At 32.5% G+C, this 21,853-nt stretch overlaps 1 protein-coding gene across 3 annotated transcripts; it reads right to left on the bottom strand.

The window, feature by feature from the left end:
* Window positions 1–1,788: 1,788 nt before the first annotated feature.
* On the bottom strand, window positions 1,789–21,834 carry LOC144840043 (uncharacterized). Of its 3 annotated transcripts, none has more exons than XM_078695675.1 (5): window positions 21,729–21,834; window positions 9,985–10,317; window positions 4,671–5,234; window positions 3,976–4,118; window positions 1,789–3,804 (listed from the first exon to the last, which is right to left on the bottom strand). In XM_078695675.1, exons 2-5 carry the CDS (start codon window positions 10,226–10,228, stop codon window positions 3,169–3,171), a joined length of 1,587 nt encoding a protein of 528 aa, XP_078551801.1. In that variant the 5' UTR covers window positions 10,229–10,317; window positions 21,729–21,834; the 3' UTR covers window positions 1,789–3,168. The 3 variants fall into 3 exon arrangements, with proteins under 3 accessions (XP_078551801.1, XP_078551803.1, XP_078551802.1); XM_078695677.1 differs by having other exon boundaries at window positions 1,789–3,792; XM_078695676.1 differs by lacking the exon at window positions 21,729–21,834 and adding an exon at window positions 13,113–13,282.
* Between the last annotated feature and the right edge of the window lie 19 nt (window positions 21,835–21,853).

Raw genomic sequence — 21,853 nt, 5'->3', positions numbered from 1 at the left:
CCTATTTACAATGAAAAACCAAGGGGAAATATATATTTGTAACAACCCTATTAAGGGGGAATTTGTTGGGTCCTGAAGGTGTCTCTGTAATAGGGGTTCTTCTGTATTTCCCCTCATTCATTTATGGAAAGGTGTCCCCTTAATAGGAATGTCCACTGAATAGTGGTTCTACTGTATAGCAGAATAATTCAATTGAATAATACAGTTTTAAACCATAATCTTCGGGCCTCAAAATTAAATTAAAAACAAAAGACGACTATTAATTCATCATATCATCACATGACAAGCCATGACAACGGCTTCAATTTTTTGGACAATTTCCAAACTGTTGGCAGAATTTGAAATCTTTATAAACCGCAGAAATGAATAGAATGGTAACGTGACTGAATTATAGTCAATGGAAGTGCAAGTAATGCGATTCTCTTTTATTGTTTAATCAAAAAGCAAAGCTCCATGGTTCAGTACACAGTATGTAGTACATTATACAGTAATGATGTAACATGATATGATCTTATTGATTCTATACATAATGCTGAGATACCATGTATTCATAATATCTCATTTCCTGTAGATTTGAATGATTAAAATGATTGATTTATTGGTACAATAATAATATATTAGTACATATTAGGCGCCCTCCCGTTATCAAATACATGAAATGAAGAATTAAAAGTTATATCATAACAGTATCTGGATAGCAAGCTGTAGACGGGTGTTTAATAGAAATAATGTAACTATTACAGTATATGGACAGGGATGGGGGTGGGGGGGGGGCTGCTGGGGGTAATGTACCATACATTCACCTATAATTTTTATTATTATTTAAATTATCCTTTAATTATTCTATATTTTATATATCTACAATTTTACACTTTTATATAATATACTCTGCCAAATCAGACCTCTCTGCATACTGGGAATTCTGAAAAAAATCATAATATTTAGGTCCCAAATTCTTTCCCACTACTATATGTAAATTGCATAATGAAAACCATACTATATTTTGAGTGTCTATTATTAGGAAAGTTGTATACTTTTTTACAGTAGAACCCCTATTAATTAAGGGGACACCTTCTGTACCCAACACAGTGTTCCCATCATAGGGATGTTCCCTGAGTAGGAATTGGCTGTATAGTAGTATATTCCCCTTGTTCATTTCAGAGGAAAATCCCATAATTAGGTGTCCCAAAGGAGGATATTCTACTGTATTTCCATTGTTCTAGCTAGTGTATATAAAATGTATGATATTTTAAGGCAATTATGTTATGCATCACATAATGATAGGACATTAATATGACTACACAGAGTTGTAATAGTTTAGTGCTTAGGTCATCAATAATCATTTGGCTTGTTTTACCGACAATTTCACACCATCGCAATCAATATACATTGACTAGGTATAGATTTGTATTAGTGCTGGTATCTGCAGCTCAATTCTATACTTTATTCAAAATAACAGCTACTGTTGTATGTCTGTTGTATGCTAGGCCAGATTAGGAAGAAGAGGGTGGAGGATGTAAGGGTTATGGGGGTTTGTTGTATGCTAGACCAGATTAGGAAGAAGAGGGTGGAGGATGTGGGGGTTATGGGGGTGTTTGTTGAAGACTTGATGGGGAGAAATGTTATGGAGATTAGTCATATTTTTCACAGACCTATGATCTCCTTTTTCTACTAAGTTGGCATATTTAACTGGTAACTCGCAAACACCTTGCAGTGATCTACTTCCACTGCTCGCACATAAACAGCAAGGGAGTTTGAGGAGCACATAGCTAGGCCAGAATAAGGATACTCACATCACAGTCGACACAAACACTGACAGGGCCTAGTTTTAATAAGGTTTTCTTTTTATTTCAACCACTTTTATTATTAAATCAAGCAAAATAAAAGGCAAACAAAATCAATCATATCACAAATTTCCATGTCACAAGACAATATAAAAATAACAGTTAAATTAACACTTATTTTTTGGATTTGATCATAATAATATGGTTGACACACAAGATCAGAAATGCTGTGATAAGCCTAGAGTACTATACAATTAATTGGTCTAGCCGTGGTATATTAATTCATATTATGCTGGCTAATGTGGCCCTAATGTGACTAATAGAGCATTCCGCCAGACAGCTTATACTCTGATTAAAAAACCGAATTAGAACTTTATGTATACCAGCTGCGTTTAAACTGACATCCTCGACCTTAGTTATCCTGAATTTGAACTTGTTTGATACAGTAAAACCTTTACTATAATAATAACACTTGTACTATGGTATTAACAGATTAGCTGGACGGATAAGATAGCCAAGAATTGAAAGAACACAGGTCCTATAGGGATTGTATTGATAATCCAATGTGAACGGAACTTAAGCTAGGAGATAAAAGTTTAGGAGATTAAGACTCTACAATTATAATGTACTGTAACAAACGTTTTTTATCATATTAACGAACACCAGAACTAATGTATCGTTATTAAATGAACAAATATTTTAAACGAACACAGAAAATGACTTGGATACATTTTGCATCAATATGGTATGTTTAGTTGGGTTCCATTAATAGTACAGTCGTACCATATGTTTACCTACAATGTATTGTACTATATATTGGCATAGTAAAATTTGACAATGACCAAATATGGACACAAATTTACAAGACATAGGGCTATAAATGCATCAGGAGTGAGCACCACTGGATGTAGAGTCTACAAAATCAATGAATTTAGGGAAATGTTGCAATGTCTACCCTTTTTTCAGTAGTACCAATCAAATTGTTCACACAGCAAATGAAAGGAGACTGCCATTGTTAAATTTGCTTTCTTTTTTTTGCACTATGCAGCGAAAATGACATATTTAAGATATAACACAGATATTAAAGAAATATTAGTTATTTGTACACAATATGATTGAGGACTATCTACAAAATATACAATATGCGTTGGTCTGTCTGTAAGACCAGTATCAAGTATGAATATTTATAAATTGGCTTTCTTCATGTGAAGCTAGAAGAATCCCGAATCTAAGGTACACACACCCATCCGTCACAAACTTATTGTACTAAGATTCCACGCTAAAACATCTACCATGATAGTTTTAAGTTTTAACTTAAATCGTTCTGGTATAAGGATTCTTCCTCTTCATTTGGGAGAGACAATTCATAAATATTCGCTGATTGTCATACCACCATCGGTATCGTACCATCATCGACGTAAGTGTATTGTCCGAGTCCATCTCCGTTATCGTCCACGTACGTGAACTCACCAAGGAAACTATTACTACGTTTTTGACTGTTATTACTTTTGTGGCTGTCCTCAAATTTTCGTGATGGTACGCTAATACGACCAGCGCTCTGCCGAGCACTGCTAGGCCGAGCATCACTCTGTCGAGCATCACTCTGTCGAGCATCACTCTGCCGAGCACCACTCTGTCTAGCACCACTCTGCCGAGCATCGCTCCGACGAGCAGTGCTCTTTCGAACATTACTCTTGCGATCATCTGTGAACAATTGTGGTAGATTCTCGTGTACGGAGAAGCGTCCACCGCTGTCGCGATCTTCCTTGAAGATTTCTGGCAGATTGTCTGGGAAGGAGAAGCTATTCCAACTTTTGCGATTCTCATCGTCGAAGTAATCTCCCACACTGCACCTGTTATTATCATCGGTGGTTGAGTCACTAAAATTATCAGGCAGTTCTGGTAAGTTTGTGATACCCTTGGGTGGCGGTGAGGGTGGTGAAGGTGGTAGGTTTGCGTATGTGCCCATTATTTCCGGTACTTCTGGAGACATCGCATCATGAACACTCTGTAAATAACTCTGTAAAATAAATATTTTGCTATTTGTCAACAAATACTAATTGCATAATGGAATCATAATAAGAATGTTTAGATGTTATTAACATTTAAACACATGACCCTTTAATTAGTGATCCTTAATTCCATATCACAAAACACGTAATATTTCAAAAATTGCAATCTTTCAACTTACCGGTGTAAGAATATCGCCATTATATCTTCGTATTTGGTGTAAATAACGATACCTTTGTTGTTTTATAACTCGCGATTCCTGTTGTCGTATCTTGTACAGCTCTGATCGTTTTTTGGTCACAGGACGTGCTCTCGGCTTGGCCACTACAAGAAAAATGAATTTGATGTATTTTAAATAATATAAATAAACATGGTTTAACAAGAGCTTTGGAATATCTGAATCACAAAATACAGTAGTTAATATCACCAGTAGTTATATAGATTTAATAGTAATTGGTAGTATAAGTTACTAGCACTTAGTAGGATTAAATTATTGATACTTTCAAAATATAAATACCTGTACATATTAAATTAAAAGGTAATTATACCCAAAGTTATTACTTTGCTCACTCATGCATGTAATCTTATAAGTGAATATTAAATACTACAGGTTTTTAACTTTATTATTATATCCAGCCGATTCTCGGTACTGTATCTAAATTTGTCTAGTATCAAACAGTAGGTAAATTCTGTGATACAGCATCACATGTGAGGCCTGTATCACAGACCCTTAGCCTACAGTAACCTTCTACTCAGAAACCACATGTGAGCTATATTATGGTAATCGCTTATGATATTGAACAAATACTTTGGTCATATGTGAAGATACTGTACAGCACTGAGAATCTTAAATAATTAATATTTTGTAGAACTAACCTTCTTTATGATCAAATTCCTTTCCTGTCACTCGTATTTGCACGATAATCCCAACGACCGCAACAATCGGCCACACTGCTAAGATCAACCAACTAAACCAACAAACAGCTATCGACTCGTTTGCACGTAGTCTATCGTAAACGTATTTTGCCATTATAAACATTTCCATAAAATAATCCAAGCAAACGACAACCGTACATCCGCCGGTGATTGCAGTCGATAATATAACAAGAGGCTTCTGCCATTGTAACGTTAGTAATGCGCAAACAAGGCCACAACCGAATGTTAATCCGACCGGGAACCAAAACGTTGTCGGGTGGTAGAATTGTTCAAGTATTATAAGAGATGATACTGAGATTAGTAAACCTAGCTGGAATCCGGTCATAAATAGTCCAATGTACTGAACCAGCATGGTAATTAATCCTAATAGAAGTCCGATGCCGACTGCAATACCTGCGTTAGCACCTGTTGAAAGCAGATCCTCCTCTTCGCATATTAATAACACAACGACCGCTCCAAACATAAAACCTACTAAGAACATCACTGCTTTGAAGCATCGATAACCTGCAAAAAATAAAACAATTCAAAGTTAATATGAGGTTTAGTATGGTAGTAAAATGTTTGCGCCATTCATTTGACCTTACACCGAAGGGAGGTCAAGTTACGATGGCGATTGCTTTAAAGAATTATTCTTTTTCAGCTTTATTTATGTGATTTTAAATTTGGCATCAAGATAAGAAAAAAAAATCTTTATTTTCAATTTTTGACAATTTAATTTTCTAATTTAAACATGACTGACCAAAATGAATAAAGACTGTGTATTGTAAGTAGTTTATTATTTACATCAGGTAGAGTGAGTACCATGAATCAAAGTGTCAAGTATGACCCCAATGACATCATAAAAACATACTACAGAAACACCAGACAAGTCTGATTACAGTTTTATAGATTTTTCCTCCTGGGTCAATTCAGAGTCACTTTAGAAATCACAAACTAAACTTAGTAGTATTCACTATTCATGTCAGAAGTTTCAATATCTAATGCATTGCACGCAACCATTTAATTGTATTTTTAATGTTTTCAATTAAAATGTGTTTGCATGAGATAAAACCATTTAAGGCGAACCTCAATTTCGTTTAGTAGATAGTGCACATATCTAGTAATGCCCTTTGTTTCACATCCTTCATGTCGTGCCCGTCATGAATAAAATCAGGTTGCTTTTGCTACCAAATTACCTTTATTTAATTTCCTGTATAGGAGAGGAAGGGAAGTAGGCCCAATTTCATGTTCTAGGGCGGTGGGATTATACCAGAAGATATATGGTAAATGACTGTCAATCAATGTCATTTTAGCATTGGGATTTCCTTGTACCTGCAACACAAAATCATATTTCAGGAAATACCACATTGATTAATTGACCCAAAGGCATGGGGTTGACATAATGTAGACAAACGCTACCAATTTTAATCATACAAAACTCTACTGGAGGTAATATCGTTAACAATCTCATACCCATATTTTCCAATTATTATTTTGCTAGCAAATACCTACCACCATAGGAAAACTACTATTTATAGAGTTAAAATGGAATTATATATTTAGCAACTATGTTGGTCCCTGGTGATAATATTATTATTCAGTTACTTTTCTTTAGGGGAATATAGAGTTTCTTGTACAAATTCCTCCTAAAATTTGGTTTCCTCTCTTTTGGTTGTTTATGAAAAAGTAGTCTATGGTTTTTTACATTTTTCTGTTTTTCCATACCTATTTCTATATAAAAGTGGAAAGTTTGAAGTCTTTACAATATAAATTACATACTATCATATAGTGAAAAATAATTTGGGGCCACTTACGTCAATCATGACTAATAAGTTCTGGTTTCAGGAAATTTATTTTAATTTTCTACTGTATATATCCTTTTAAGTAAAAGTTGAGTGTATAAATGATTTCTTTAATCACAGCTATCATGACAGTTTAGTTCTCTCTCTGGTTGTATACAGTATAATAACTCTATGTTTTTTGGCCCAGTTCTACAGTACACGCAGGTAACCGATTTACATGTTCTTCAGTATACTTTCATTGGCTCTTCATACATGTAGCAGATCTGCTACGTGTATGAAGCATATCTATAGCATTTCAGTCCAAGAATAGAAAGTAAAATAGAATAAGGAACAAACAGCATTCCCAAAGAACATGGTTAGCATGGGAAAGCAATTATGAACAGTTTCAAAGGTGTTTTATACGACGAATAAAGGCGGATACATGGATTATCCACGACACAAATAGTCTTGATAACGTTAGCATCCGGTGATTCTTTCTGTGTAAACTATTATGTTCAGGTGTTTTAAATCACTTTTATGTTCCGTAGAATGTCAAGAGAATATTTTTTTTTAACAATGTCCGTTAAAAAGATTGTAATAATAACGTCTGGTGTCAAAGTTAAGATCTCAATTATGATACTACAATAGTATCATAATGTACCATTTAAAAGTTTCATAGACAGAGCTTTTCTTCCATACAATATACATTACTGTAGTATATTTTCCCAAATTTATTTTTTATGTTGTTAGTATTATATTCCTTTGATTTTGTTCGGAACTAGATTCCAGCTCAAATATAGGTATGACACGCAATGTGTGCCAAAATGTTTATCTAGTACAAGTCTTGGGCATTCATGGTATGCCATACACTAGGAAATCTAATTTGAATTGTGAAAATGATGTCTTAATATATTTGCCATTGTTTAAACAATGCTAATACGGTAATAGACATTCAAAACAAAATGATTAAGTTATTATGATAATGTGAGTTAATTTGTAATGGTATTTAGCATTGATGAGCAATTGAGTTGAAAATCAATGAAACATGACATTGAACAAATCAACAAGGACACTCGCGAATTATTCTCAGATCATTTGGAATCCTATACCAGGCACTGGTTTGAAACCTGTACCACAGGATTATTAATTGCTAGGTTCTTTTTTCCACAAAAGGGAAAAAAATTATCATGAGCTATTAATTATTATAGGGCTAGGCCTAATTATTTACCATTACTTCTGATGTGGGTCTATATTTTGGAAAGGCCACTAGGCAAAAGGCGGTTTTGTTTAAATCCCCAACCATTTTCAGACTATAATTTAAGTCTAACTACTGTACCTCTGGCTATATGCTTGGATTTCATTTTTGTTTTTTTAGGAAAAGCAAGGTTTCTTCGATTTAAAACTTGTTAAACTTCTCAGTAATAAGACATACAATCTATCATAAATAATTAGCAGTGAAGATGATTAACCGCACGTGCGGTGGTATCATCAACGTCATTACGGCTTTAATCAACACGACACGTACATCATTTCATCAATGTGTCTCCTTGTCAGCCAGGTATATCTTCCCCTCTGTGTTGCCTATCGTATTCAATTGCCTATAAGCGAGTTGTTGAAGCGAACATAAATTTGTTTGATTTGCTGACACTGTCTACTGCCTGCTGAAGGCTGAATAGTTCTCACACTTTGTAGAAACTTGATCTTGTTTAACAATCAATTTATGCAAGTAGTCTGCTAGCTAGCTTGTTCTTTGTATTTTAACTGTATCGTTGTTCTATGTGTTAATCAGATTTAGTTGACGACAAGGAAAGAAATATCCATAGGCCTACTGGCAGATCTGGAATTTTTAAAATAGTGGTCCCAGGACCTAAACATGGTTCTACCAGACCTATAGTACTGTACTGTAGCATTTGAATTGTGTGGTGTTTTTTTTATATTACAGTATTAACTTGGATCTGTAAATGTTGTGGAGAAGTGTTTGTTAAAGGACTACATTTTCAAATACACAGAATGTTGTTTTTTTTTTCTTAAATTAAAAGTAACACTTCTTACATACAGTATAGTATATAGTGCAGACTTGGCAATGTTGAAGAATATAAATAAGCCTTACATTTTCACTTGGAAAAATATTTCAGGATTGCAGGCCTACTGTGTAGGTACTGTAGCTTTGACCCCTGACCTGTTTTTGTTGTTGTTTTTTGGTCAAATAAATAAATTAAATGAAGGAACAATTCATATGCGTAATTGTCAAAATATGATATTGCTGATATTTTGTATGGGTTTAGGGAATGCATAACATAGCTACATACAGGCACTTTCTATCCCTCAGACAGAGAGAACCCTGAAGTAACACAGCGGGAGCTCAATATACATAGATCAGCTGCTTTGCAATGTAAATAGCATCTTTAAAGATGAACAAACCTCTATACAAACTATAAGCAAATCACATGTATATGGCAATAATTCAAGCAAAAATATTGTACAGTAACCAGTTCCCACAAAGATGATTTGCAGTACATTATTATACAGTCATTGGTTCATGAAAATCATCCACTGTATTATAGGAAATGTGTTTTTAAAAGGTAGATTGCAAATGACAATAATGTTAATAAGTCTTCATTTTATAAAAATTGTTTTTGGTAAAGTATGCTTATTATGAGTGAAGGAATAAACCCCTGACCCATCGCGCCATCTTGTAATATCTATCAAAAATGTTTGTAATTCCTCTCTTCGTTGCCAATGATATTAATGTGCAGCCATGTTATTTTTAAGACAAGGTTTCTATGTTTATCTGACTTTCTAACAAATTACATTAAACAAATTATGAACCAACCATTTATGATCTGATTTGCAGTTTAAAAGTTGTCACGTTATCTGACGTCTAACGATGATTCATAACAGTAATTTACTTGTAATGTTACCAGGCACATTTACAGAGGCGTACATTATTATATTTATTAGATTTGGGGAGGGGGTTAAAGGAAGGTCATGGTCATGATCTATTAAACATACACATACAGTACACTTATTTTGCCCATCTCTAATGTGTACAAATTGTAGAATACTCAGACAAACTTATTTTTAGTTTGTTGAATCCAATGAAGAGTGATTTCACTCTTCCCTGGTTAAATCCACCACCTCCAAATCGCTGGTGTGTATGTACAACGCACAGTATCCTCAAATTAGTACCTATAGTACTGCAATACAGAGGTGGATCCAGAGGCTACTGTAACATTATTCCGTCAAATATTGATGTCAAAAAGTAGTTCATAGTTTGTGGACTATACCATTATGGGGAGGGGTGTTGAATTTTCTACTTTTCGAGTATATCTCGCTCATCGAGGAGAATATGACATTTATCGGTTTATCCAGGTAAGCTAGGCAGGAAATAGACTTGAGCTATCAAAAAGGGGAGCACGCACCCCAAGCACAACCCCCTGGATCTGCCCCTAAAGTTACCCAATCAAACATGCTATCGCTAAATTAGTACTTACCAAAAAAACTAAATATGATTCCAAAGATTAGCAACAAGCAGCAGATAATGCACATAGGAATGTCAAATGAATAATGGATCGTCTCGCATTGGTCAATCAGTGATAAATCCGGCGTGGTCGTTGGTAACTTCTCCATGACGATTGTTACTGGTAAATTTGTTGTAGCAACTGGATATGCTGGAGCCCTTGTGTAGACCGGTGCCCTTGTGTAGACTGGTGCCTTCGTGTAGACCGGTGCCTCCATTATTGTTATTGCGTTACGTTTTCTAAATACTGTTCCAAATTTTACGTTTGATTTCTCACAAGATCATTCTTTTCATCCTAGCTCAACTTCTAAATATTTAAAAATAAAACAAAAATTAACTGATTGAGAAATTATATTATTAAATATTAAAATGACATTGAATACACAGTTGATATGAGTTGATAAGGATTTATAGTAATTATGCCTTCCTACTGTTTGTCCTTGTGAGGAACCACCACTAAATATTGTTCAATTCAGAGTGGGCCAAGGCTAAAACTAAATCCTGGTTCTTATAAAACAAAATATTTTTTTAATTATGATCAAATGAAGAACATTTATTACACACTACTGTAGTGTATTTATCAAGTTATTAAGTTTGTCAAAAATGTACAATAATATTAATTAATTATTAAATTAAATAAAAATTAAACATAAATAAACTTAGCTGTCTCACAGTAGTACAGTATGCAATTAAATTACTGTACACTACCGGTATAAAATACTTCATTATTGTCATTCAAAATCTGATTCCTTCCTTGAAAAGTGTGTGTTTGGCATTGGATAACAAATTAGTTATTTTCATAGATTACAATGATTAAATTGCATTTAATTATGAAATCGTGATTTTACAATAATTTCTACAACATCGACTTTAATATGCCACAAACAGATAGTCATATCTCTATCATATTATGTGGTAACATTATGCAAATTAGTTGGTTAGATTTGTGAAGAAAGAAGTTCTGTGAATGCGTAAGCCGCGACCATGGCCTTCGTTTATTTCCTAATAGGATTACACAAACTATACAGTGTATCAACAAACAACGTCATTGATCCAAACACATTTGTATGTGATGGAAGAAAATGCCCCTGAATCTACCACATCTCAATGTTAATGACAAAAGTGCTAATTAAGATGAAATTATTAATTAATACTACTGTAAATTATCAAAAACAATGGATATAGAGGGACTTATTTTATCATAGCACAGTTATTCAAAATTATTCTTATTTACAGTATTGCCAACAACAAAAAACAATACAAAAAGTACTGGAAGTGGTTGGCAGGGACAAAAGGGAACTACTGAACATCCCTATGGCAAAGAAGAGCATTATGTGCCTTTAACAAAAACAAATTTCTCAATTGACCATAAAAAAAGTAGAACATTCAAAGAAAGATTATAAAGATTTTATTAAATTAACCTTCTGTACTGAAATCAAACATCTACACATTTTAATATCTCTGAAAATATTTATCTAATTAAACATTTTAATTATTAAATTAAAATTCCAGATTTCAGTTGCATTGAACAATACACAGTAAATTGAACCGGAAATAGCAGAAAGGTAATTAATAGTTGTTGCATGAGAATAGTTAATTAGCATCGATTTGGTTGGCGACCACTTATCCAACTCTATAATTCAATCATTCTATTTTCAACTTCCAACAAGACCACAGAGGAAGCATACCAACAAAAAGAAATGAAAACCACATTCAAAGAAACCATGTTATACTGCATCCTCCAATCTAGTAATTTTCTTGAAAAGTTTTGGCTGGTTAAAATAATGACTTGCTTGATAGAATGTACTGTACTGTATGTAGAATTTGTCAGTCAGGGCATGACAGACTGTAAGTGCTATGATACTTTGTCAACAACCAGGCGAGGATTTAGGCGAGGGCTGACCAGGCTTTAGCCCCCACTAAAATTTAACAGCCGTCATTTTAAAATAAAATAATGACTATTTTTATTTTTCTGCAACCCAACGGATTGTTTTTATCATTTATCAAATATTTAGTCCCAACCCCCTAATCTATATGCTGGATCCGCCCCTGACAACTCCTATAAAGGGGATACATTGGCTGTGGGTTTAAAACACATATTTCATAGGTACAGTAAGTAAGTATTTCCCAAATGAGGGGTTGACTTTCTGAGGGTCCCTAACCTGTACTTGTACATTGTTGTACACAATTTCAGAAATTTTAAAAGCATTAAATATGGCCCTGAACAGTAGGTACTACTACCAGTACAAAATACATATTTAATATATGATTCTGTGAAAATTTGGCATTTGACATTGTAGGCAATTAGTCAATTATTTTTTATAGAATACAATAACTACATTTGTAATTCCTAGGGCATGACAGGTTGATTTCTAGGGCATGACAGGTTGACAGTGCCATGATACTATAAGTATTAGGGTATTATTATATACAGTACTGCAGTGTATGTACAGGGCATTGTTTTTTCTCCTTGTACAGTATGAATTATGACGTATGATGGGTGTAACCATAGCACTTTACTTTTGTAAGATTGAGGTATGGATGGGTGGGGTAGCCCAGCTACTACAATAACAATTACCATCATAATACCAATCAATGGCCAAACCAGGATTATTTTGTAATGATGTGATCCATTGTTTATGTTGTGTTTAATGGAAGAAATGTCATTATTTAATTAATTAATCATAATTTAGATTTTAAATTACCACTTGTTATTTGAGTATCAGTCTTTCAAATGGAAAGTGTTTTACTACAGTGTGTACTTGGATAAATACTGAGTATAGCGTTTTTAATTTAATACCAAATAAAAATAAATTACAAATTTTTAAAGTAAAAATATTTTATTAACTCAATTAAAATATTACGTATTCTACTATTTCTATACTTTATTTTTGTATAACATATAAATAATTTAAAAATTAATACATTTAAAAAAATGTTAATTACTGTAATATGTGTGGGTGGGGGTACTGTACAGTGTATGACAATTATTATATTACATCCTTTAAAATCAATAAGATCATATCCTATAGTATCTCTATTTCACGCCATCCTACAGTACAGTATTAACTATTATATAACCTTATACAAAAACATATTTACCAATTCAATAAGTATTCCTTGCAAATAGTTGAAATACCACAGTTGCTCAAGTTAAACTAATTTATTCAGCATATTTACAGCAATGTAACATCGTTAGTATCAACAGTTGGTCTAATACAATATTCCCATGTTAGAAACGGCTTAGAACTTGACGTTATATGCGTCATATGCACTGGCTGCCTACTGAATGAACTGCTTTGCTTTTTTACTGACAAACTTGACATTACCAGACTATTCCATTATGGTGTAGGGTTTTCAAACTTTGTGGTAAAAGCAATATATTATTTGCTTGTAAATTTTCTGAATTAACAATCCATTAATGGTTCATGATTTTTTTTAATGGAGAGTCTAACAATATAATATTAATAATAATGAATAATGTCAAGTAGTAGTAGTATTTTTTATTTTAGCTGTCAGTCAAAAGGGTGGGGGCCAGGAGCATGTACCCCTAGCATTATACTCCCTCCACCCTACCAACCTGGATACGTCCCTGTTAACTGTGTGTATTTGTTAATGTAAAATTGACACCATCAAAAAAGAAGACTCTCTAATATGAAACCAATTTATAAGCATAAATGTAATGTATTGTCTTTTGTTTGAATGAGAGTAATTTTATCAGAGGAAGTTGAATATAAATGACCGAAAGTGACAAAATAAATAAAAATTGTTGTTTTTGTCTGATATGCTTTTTTATATCAATATGAAAAACAAACTAGTATAATTTTTTTTCTATGAAGGTATATTGCACTTCATGATATATGACAGGGACAATTTTAATATTAAAATGTATTCAAATTTTGAATTTGGAGTAAGAAAGTTGTATATTATGTTGCTGCAGTATAACATTTGATACTATGCATAGCACACAATGTTGTGTGTAGTTTGGCTATGCCACTAGGACATAACGCAACAATGTAAGGGCGACGTAGGCAATTTCACCAATCACAAGCGATGGATTATCCAAATTTTTGCTTGTGATTGGTCAACTCGCTTGTGTTGCGCTTACGTCCTTGCGTTACGTCATAGTGGGAACCAAGTTTTAGCAAACACGTTTCCTGGACATTATTTTGGCAATCTCATGCAATTATAAAGAATGTTAGTTTAGAAAATAAAAACACTGGATAACAGATATTTATGAAAAGTACATTCACTTTCATGTCAACTCACCATACTGTTGTACATCAATAAACTTCATGTTAGACCTCCCGCATTTGTTAAAAATTCTTAATTGTTTTTGGCAAAAAGATGGTGGTCTAATCTCAAACATTCTTGGAGAGTTAAAAAACAAATGTTGAGAACGATTTATTTGTTCTTCTTCAAACTTGTATTTTCATGTTTTACCATAATATTTAATGTGATTCGTCTACTTTATTGCATTGTGATATCTATCTACAGTTGTACTTGATATTTTGTTAGTTAGTAAGTCTGTCCCTTTTTGTTTATTTAATATTAAACCTGAAATGCACTGCAAAAATTAAATGTTTCTGTAAAATTATTATAAATTAAAAAATATGTACATACTGTAAAACGACAATATAACATAATTAGTAAAGAAACCAGTATACAAACGATACTAATTTCTACAGATAAGAATAGTGAATTAATATAAACTTTTAAAGAGAGACAAATATTAAAAAGAAATTTGATGAGTGTTACAGGATAAGCCTGCATTTTCTTGTACACAAAAACCATATAATTAACAAATAATAAACATGTTTTATTTTAATTTTTAATTCCCTGTTGGCATATTACTAACGGACGATGCGTTATTGGGTCATAGAGGTCAAAATCCTAGTATTTAAACTAGGGCGGGGTTGCACAAATTATTAAATGGCTTTCAATTTCAATTTTATGGTTGAAAGTGATCATATAATATGGATATTTTGTAACATACAATCTCACATTAAAGACATAATGTACTTGTTATTCAACACAGTACTGTACATTCATTCATCAGTGGAAAATTACTTCCATTTATTTTCATTATTTGCATATAAAATATACAGAAATTATGTTTGCTCGGAGATATACAAAAACAGATAAATGAAAAAAAACAACTACAAAGTGTCACATGACTATCATATACGGTATACATTCAACGTACAGTACATAACACTAACAGTGTCCTCAGTCACAAATCGTATTAACACAAACAGTACACTATTCTTAAGCTCTGTTTTAAACACTATCAAACTTTAATTTATGTGACAAAAAAAATGTGATGTGCCCATATTGACATGATGATGTCATATCACTACAATATTCGGGCATATCACTACCATATTTGGGCACATCACACTTTTGTTGTCAAACTAGTTTGATAGTGTAGACAGAGCTTAAGAATAATGTATAGTTCAAATTTCATATTGAACGCACTTCCTGTTGAAAAGCCGCATAAAACAATATTTAAATACAATTGAGGAGGAAGTAGGTTCTTACCTGAACTAGAATGAACTTTTTAATGAGAGGTGGTAGGACTTTATTAGTATTATTTTACAGGTGTTTCTGTTGTGGTGGTGTCATACTTGGAAACAAAGTCATCAACAGATTTCAATTTATGTACTGTACACTGATTCTTGGGAGGGGTTGTTCGGTTAGGACTAATGCTGTGTTTATACAACACCCACGTCTTTTCCATTTTTTTGTAGGGGCCGAGGTCAATTCCCCAAAAACTTTGCAGTTATCCATTAAATCATAATACCGTGTTATACCGTAGTTCATAATCCCAAGTTTTATTTTTTGTTCATGATATGAGTTTACTATTATTACACTAAAAAATGACTCTGAAACCATGTGATAGATTAAACTTCCCCTTTACTTACATCGTTTTCAATTCAAATCATCTATTTAATATTTTCGGATCTTTGGTTTAAATTTTTGTAACAATTTAAAACCCCAGTAAATCCACAGAAAGGCTGAGTCAGCTTTCCAATTTAAAGCTCTGTCTACACAATCAAACTAGTTTGACAAAATGTGTGATGTGCCAAAATATGGTAGTGAAATGTCCAAATATGGTAGTGATATGACATCATCATGTCTATATATGGGCACATCACATTTTGTTGTCACATAAAGTTTGATAGTGTAGACAGAGCTTTAAAGGGCCTTCTACACTAAGATAGGCTGTCCCAACATTCTGGATCTGGCCCTTCAACAAAAACTTATTTTTGATCTAAAGTCATTAACCCTGTTTGAAAAAAAGTTCCAATCATAAAAATGCACAAAAGATTTAAGTGTAACAGTGTATAACTTTATGAGGAGGATAATATAAATTCACAGACTATATACATATCTTGTACAATAGCTGTCATGCAATTATGAAATGAATAGAACAAGTCTATTAAGTGAACAGATACATAATGATTATAATCTACACTTATATATTTAAGTGTATACATTAGTTACAGTCCATTAAATACAGTATATAATAACATAAATTGTTAGGTTAATAAGTTTGAACTTTTTAACAAATATTCTAGGGTACTAACTTAATAACAAATAGGGAATATGAACTTATAGAAAAAACCAGTTCATTTATATAATACTTTTGTATGCTATTGAATAATATGTTGTGCTATTTTAATATCACTTAACAGCAAACCCACATATTCATAAAATAAACAATAATATTTTCCTTCATTCTATTATAATCTAAAGTTAACTAAAATTCTTACAGTTTTACACGAAGAAAATGATCCAAGCCTAAACAATCATTTATTTTGTATTTATGTAATTGAAAGCATTTTCGGTTAAGAAGAGCTTTGTTGAAAACAGGCCAGACGATAATGATACAATAACTTTATAGTACTTTTACAAATTAGAAATAGTCAATCAAAATAATCTGTTTTAAATCAAGATAATACGATACTAATATTAGATATGATTAATACTACACTATCCTGTACAGACTGGTACTGCAACACTGCCGTCAGTATCTTTCTTTATCATCAGTCATTATATCTACACATTTTCCCGGCAAGGTACAATACAAACTTCATGCTATTGTAACTTGTAAGATTTAAATACTGGCACCATGTTGTCAACTTCAGGTTTGAAATATTGTAATATCACATAAGTCGTCACTCTTTTTTTATTTAGTCCCTGATACAGATCAGTTAACTCTCAAAATCAAATAACTCTTGTTTACCACGTAAAATATCGAGTTAACTTTATGAAAAGCTTTTAGAATACAATAAAAACAAAAATGGAACCTTTTAAAAACATTCACCTCTCCCAATACCAGACTTTTCTTGAGGTCCAAAAACATTAGGCCAGCCCAAGTGTGTCCAGTATTAGGAAAGTGACTCTGACTGTAGTACAATAACTTAGGCCACTTTGAAGTTACAAACTACAGTACAGTAATAACAGTAGGCTAATAACAGTGGTTTAAGTAGGGCCTACTGTATCAGATTATTTTGTTGATGCATGGTTGTGGGGGTCTGAATCTCAGAGACCAACTTCATCCCCAGACATTTAATTGAAGTAATGATTTGATGCTTCTACAAGAGTACAATAACAATAACTAATATTAATAAATCGAAATGATAGAATGAGAATCCAAGTATTTGTATTCTCCTTTTAATGTGGGTGTACTACAATAAATTATCTCCTAACATTCAAGTTGTTATCTTTATATTATAAACTTACTGTATATAAATAATCCATTAAATGCACTTTTCTGGTAAGTTTCCTGTAAGCTGGTAACTGTTAAACTGAGCGTACAACTTAAGTTGTTGTTTTAAACCCTGAAGCAACCCAGCACGTTGTGTTTGTCATTTCCCCCAGATCAAATAAGCTTTTACAGAAAACGAGCGAAATGTCAACACTTCACTCAACAGCTTTGTTGACCGAAAGTGAATGCACTATCGCATGTCCAAGCCTAGCCGACTACTAAAGCTACTAGTAGTAATATTTGTAGTGTAAATTAAGTCCATAGTTAAGTAATTACTTAGGAAATTAATAGCACCATGCAAAATACAGTAGTTTAATAATTCACTGGTAGTATGATGTGGTTTAGGCCTACTGTATATCATCATGAATCTACAATTTAATGTACAAACTCATGGATAAGCCCACACCCTAGGGTATACAAGCCCAGACCCACAAATTTTGGTCCATGTGGTTATAGACCAACTCAAAATATCGGAGTTCATCTGGTACAGTGTACAGTAAATACGTTGAGTAGGCTGCATACTTTAAGTTTGTATCTAACACTAACATTAACAACCCATTAAGTCTGTTCAGTTTTGGTTTAAAATACAAATTGCAGTACGGTAAATCATCAAAATTAAATAATGAAATGAATCGGTGATTATCCTTCTTCATCTATTCATTGGACAATTTGTTATCAATTATAAAAAAATGTTTTTAATCAAGTTATTGAAGGTGATAACTAACACCATGACTTGCAAATGTTACTCATGTGACCATCAAATATCATATCATACAATGATTGACCCAACATCAACCTACAATTGAGTGTCCATCAACGAACCATGTTAAATATTTAAATCAATGATTCTTTACAAACATTGCGTTTGTTGACATGAATCAATACAAATTCACAGTTCAATGAATGAGCATGCTTTAAGTTTGAAATCAAACAAGACAAGGCAAATAGACCATGTCAAAAAATCATTTTAGTTGCATGTTAATAATAATAAAATATATTCACAATTACGGTAATGTTTCCATCACACTTTTCTACCATTAATTCTTTATTTATTTATTTCTCTCTCTCTCTGCCCTTTTATTATGCATCAACTTTAATCCAATCAGGCCTATGGAAAAGCCATGTTAATTAAATCATAGTTTAAATAATATCTTATTGTTTGAAGGTTTACATGGTGAAATCAAATGTTTATATCAAGTTTGCAGTACATATGTACAGTATGTTTAATTTAAGTACTATATTTCTGAAAAGAACTGTTCAGTTTTTTCGTTTCAAACAAATACACAGTACTTTGATCATCTTTAGGAGTGACTACCTGTATAATCGCATGTTCAAATATAATCCAACCCTTTAATTTAGGCTTAATAAGCTCACAAGACTTCCACATTTAATGCAATCTGCCTCAGTATAATCCCACCCCCATTTTGTGGCCAATTACGTATGTCACAGACCCAAACCCTATCTTATAATTTAATATTATAAAATTATTATTAAATTTATTTGAAATCACAAAAATTCTGCTACAAAAATATAAAACACCCCCCATTCTTATAATGGAATATTCCAATATAAATCATTGTCCTGTTGATGATAAAACAGGTTTTGAAAAGAATATAATTTATGTGGGTTGAAATTTAAAAGACAAGTTGAAAGCCAACAATCACAAAGCCACAATAACGTCACAAACAACTGACACAAAAGGTATTGGTAACTATTAATGATTTGCCGCCCTGTTATTTGCGACTGTTTAATTCTCTTTTATAGAGCTAATTATTTTAAATTTCTCAATTAATTATTTCTTAGTTAATTACTACAGTATCATGAATGGTAATAAAATGTTTATTATTGGTCAACCTTTTATCTTGCTTGTGACAGGTTAATAACAAGTACAGTACCTGCATCAAAATAATTAACGCATAATAAACAAATAATTATAGTGACAGTGAAGATGCTAATTTGTTTAACTGATTTTTAATTGTGTTGAAAGAAGTAGGGACCTCAGATTTGGTTGACAGTCCAATTGATAACAATATTGCTAGGTTGGCAGGGAATAATTACATTGTAGCATAACAAAAAGCTACAGTATACAAAAGGACCTTCTACACATTTCAAAAATTGTGTAGCAAAAAATACAATACGATAATTGAGTATCTCGACTCAAAAATCAGTTTGATTAGCATTGCCAAACAAAATTGTAAAATGAAATTTTTCCCTGGTTGATACCATAGAAGAACACCCTAGAATGACTTTACAAAATGCTCAGGCCGTTCTCTCATATCACAATAAAATTGAAATAATTGTTTTCCTAAATAAAATTCCAAGTGGTAGAGGTGCATCTGCATATCAAGTATTTTCCAAGTCCAAGTTCGAATCTCAGTTTAATAAAGAGTGATTTTTCACTCTCACAGTCACACACACAGTTTTCTCAGATTTTACCATTTTTCACACAAGTCATTAAATATAATTGTAGTGGAACATCGTAGGTGATTAAATACATGTACTGTAGGAGACCTTTGAATGATAAAAACTGAAGGTAGACTTTCTGTAAACAGAATGACTTAAGAAGGTACTTGAGAAATTTCTATCCTTGATAAGCTACTTGGACATTACTTGAAATTCAAGATTGTTGTAGGATTCTTGCATAATTTTACATAAGAACAGCGCATTATTTAAAGATTATTTGTGTTATTGTCAAATTGTATTATTCTGAGGGTTGCTATGATCTACTTCGGCTGGATGAACCACATAGCTCGTAAAATATTTTGGAAATAAATAAGAATAAACATGATTTATTATAACAATAAATAATATGCAGCTAGCTAGGGTCAGATCCTACCAATAAAATAAATATTACTATAGGAATAGGAGTGGGAAAATGAAGTTATAACCAAATAATCTACTTGCTTGATAATTCTGCATTAAATCCTTCTTGGAGTTAAATTATACCACATGTTATAATTTTTTTTAATATATTAATTTCTGTTGATGTTGTAGATGCTAGGATATTATTTTATGGCATTTAATTACTTGTTTTAATCTGTACATGAACACAGCCTCAGTTCAATTCTAAAATTGCTGTGTGTACATGGAATATCAAGTTGTATAAATATTCAAACACAGAATCATGATAGATTATAAATCAAAAGTGTCTGAAACAGATTTTAACTTTAAAAAAAACCTTTATTTTCTACCTTTATGTAGTTTTGTTATTTTTGTTATAAGGTATGGTAGGCTTATTGGATTCTTTAGACAATACATTCAAACCCACCTTTGTATCCAGCAGTGAAACATATTCAATAACATTAGTATAGCATTAGGATGTGTTTGATTGATGTATGTAATACAAAAGTCTCTGTAGGTTTACCTCCATCATGCTGAGATTCCAGTGTTGTTGTCTCTCTTTTAATACAATGCATTATTTAAACCATACTAGCCTACTTTTCAATTTGATTGATTAAAAAAGGCATACAATAACAATACACAGGCCTAGTCAAATAGGATGTAAATATTATAGCATTATATAGAACGATTTTGACTAATAACATAATAAACTGTAATTGTATTTGATCCTCCATTTTTTACAATCAATCAGCATTATTTTCAGTTGATATTGATTTTTTTTAAATATCCAACATACAAAGAAAACAACCAACTGATAATATATCCAACTCCATACTAGATTTTATTTTAGAACAAACTATAGTCTACTAATACTAGGCCTACCTTGTATATTATTAGTGACAGTCGTTCCTTCCAGCTAGCTGCGCCCGGGCCTGCTGCTGCTACAACCAGGGTCCAGGAGGAGTAGCCTTTGGTGCTCATGCAGAGAACAAAACAATGGCCTAAACTAGGCTAGCCGCCCTGCCTAGCAAACTAACTTAACTGAACCCTCCAGTACTAGGCTTAATACTCAAACTGACAAAAAAATAGGATTTATATCTTACCATGAAATATTAAAAGGAACCAAGCTGAAATTTAAAAATTTTTTTTTGTTTGAATTTCGCGCACGAAGTCCAATGCAAAAACTGTTCCAAAAAGTTTCAAACCCATCTTGTTGTTAGAGGGCGCA

This window comes from Antedon bifida, chromosome 4, assembly GCF_963402885.1.
Source record: "Antedon bifida chromosome 4, ecAntBifi1.1, whole genome shotgun sequence".
NCBI classification, from domain to species: Eukaryota; Metazoa; Echinodermata; class Crinoidea; order Comatulida; family Antedonidae; genus Antedon; species Antedon bifida.
Note: the sequence above shows the minus strand (reverse complement) of the source record. Positions and strands in the feature narration are given on the sequence as shown.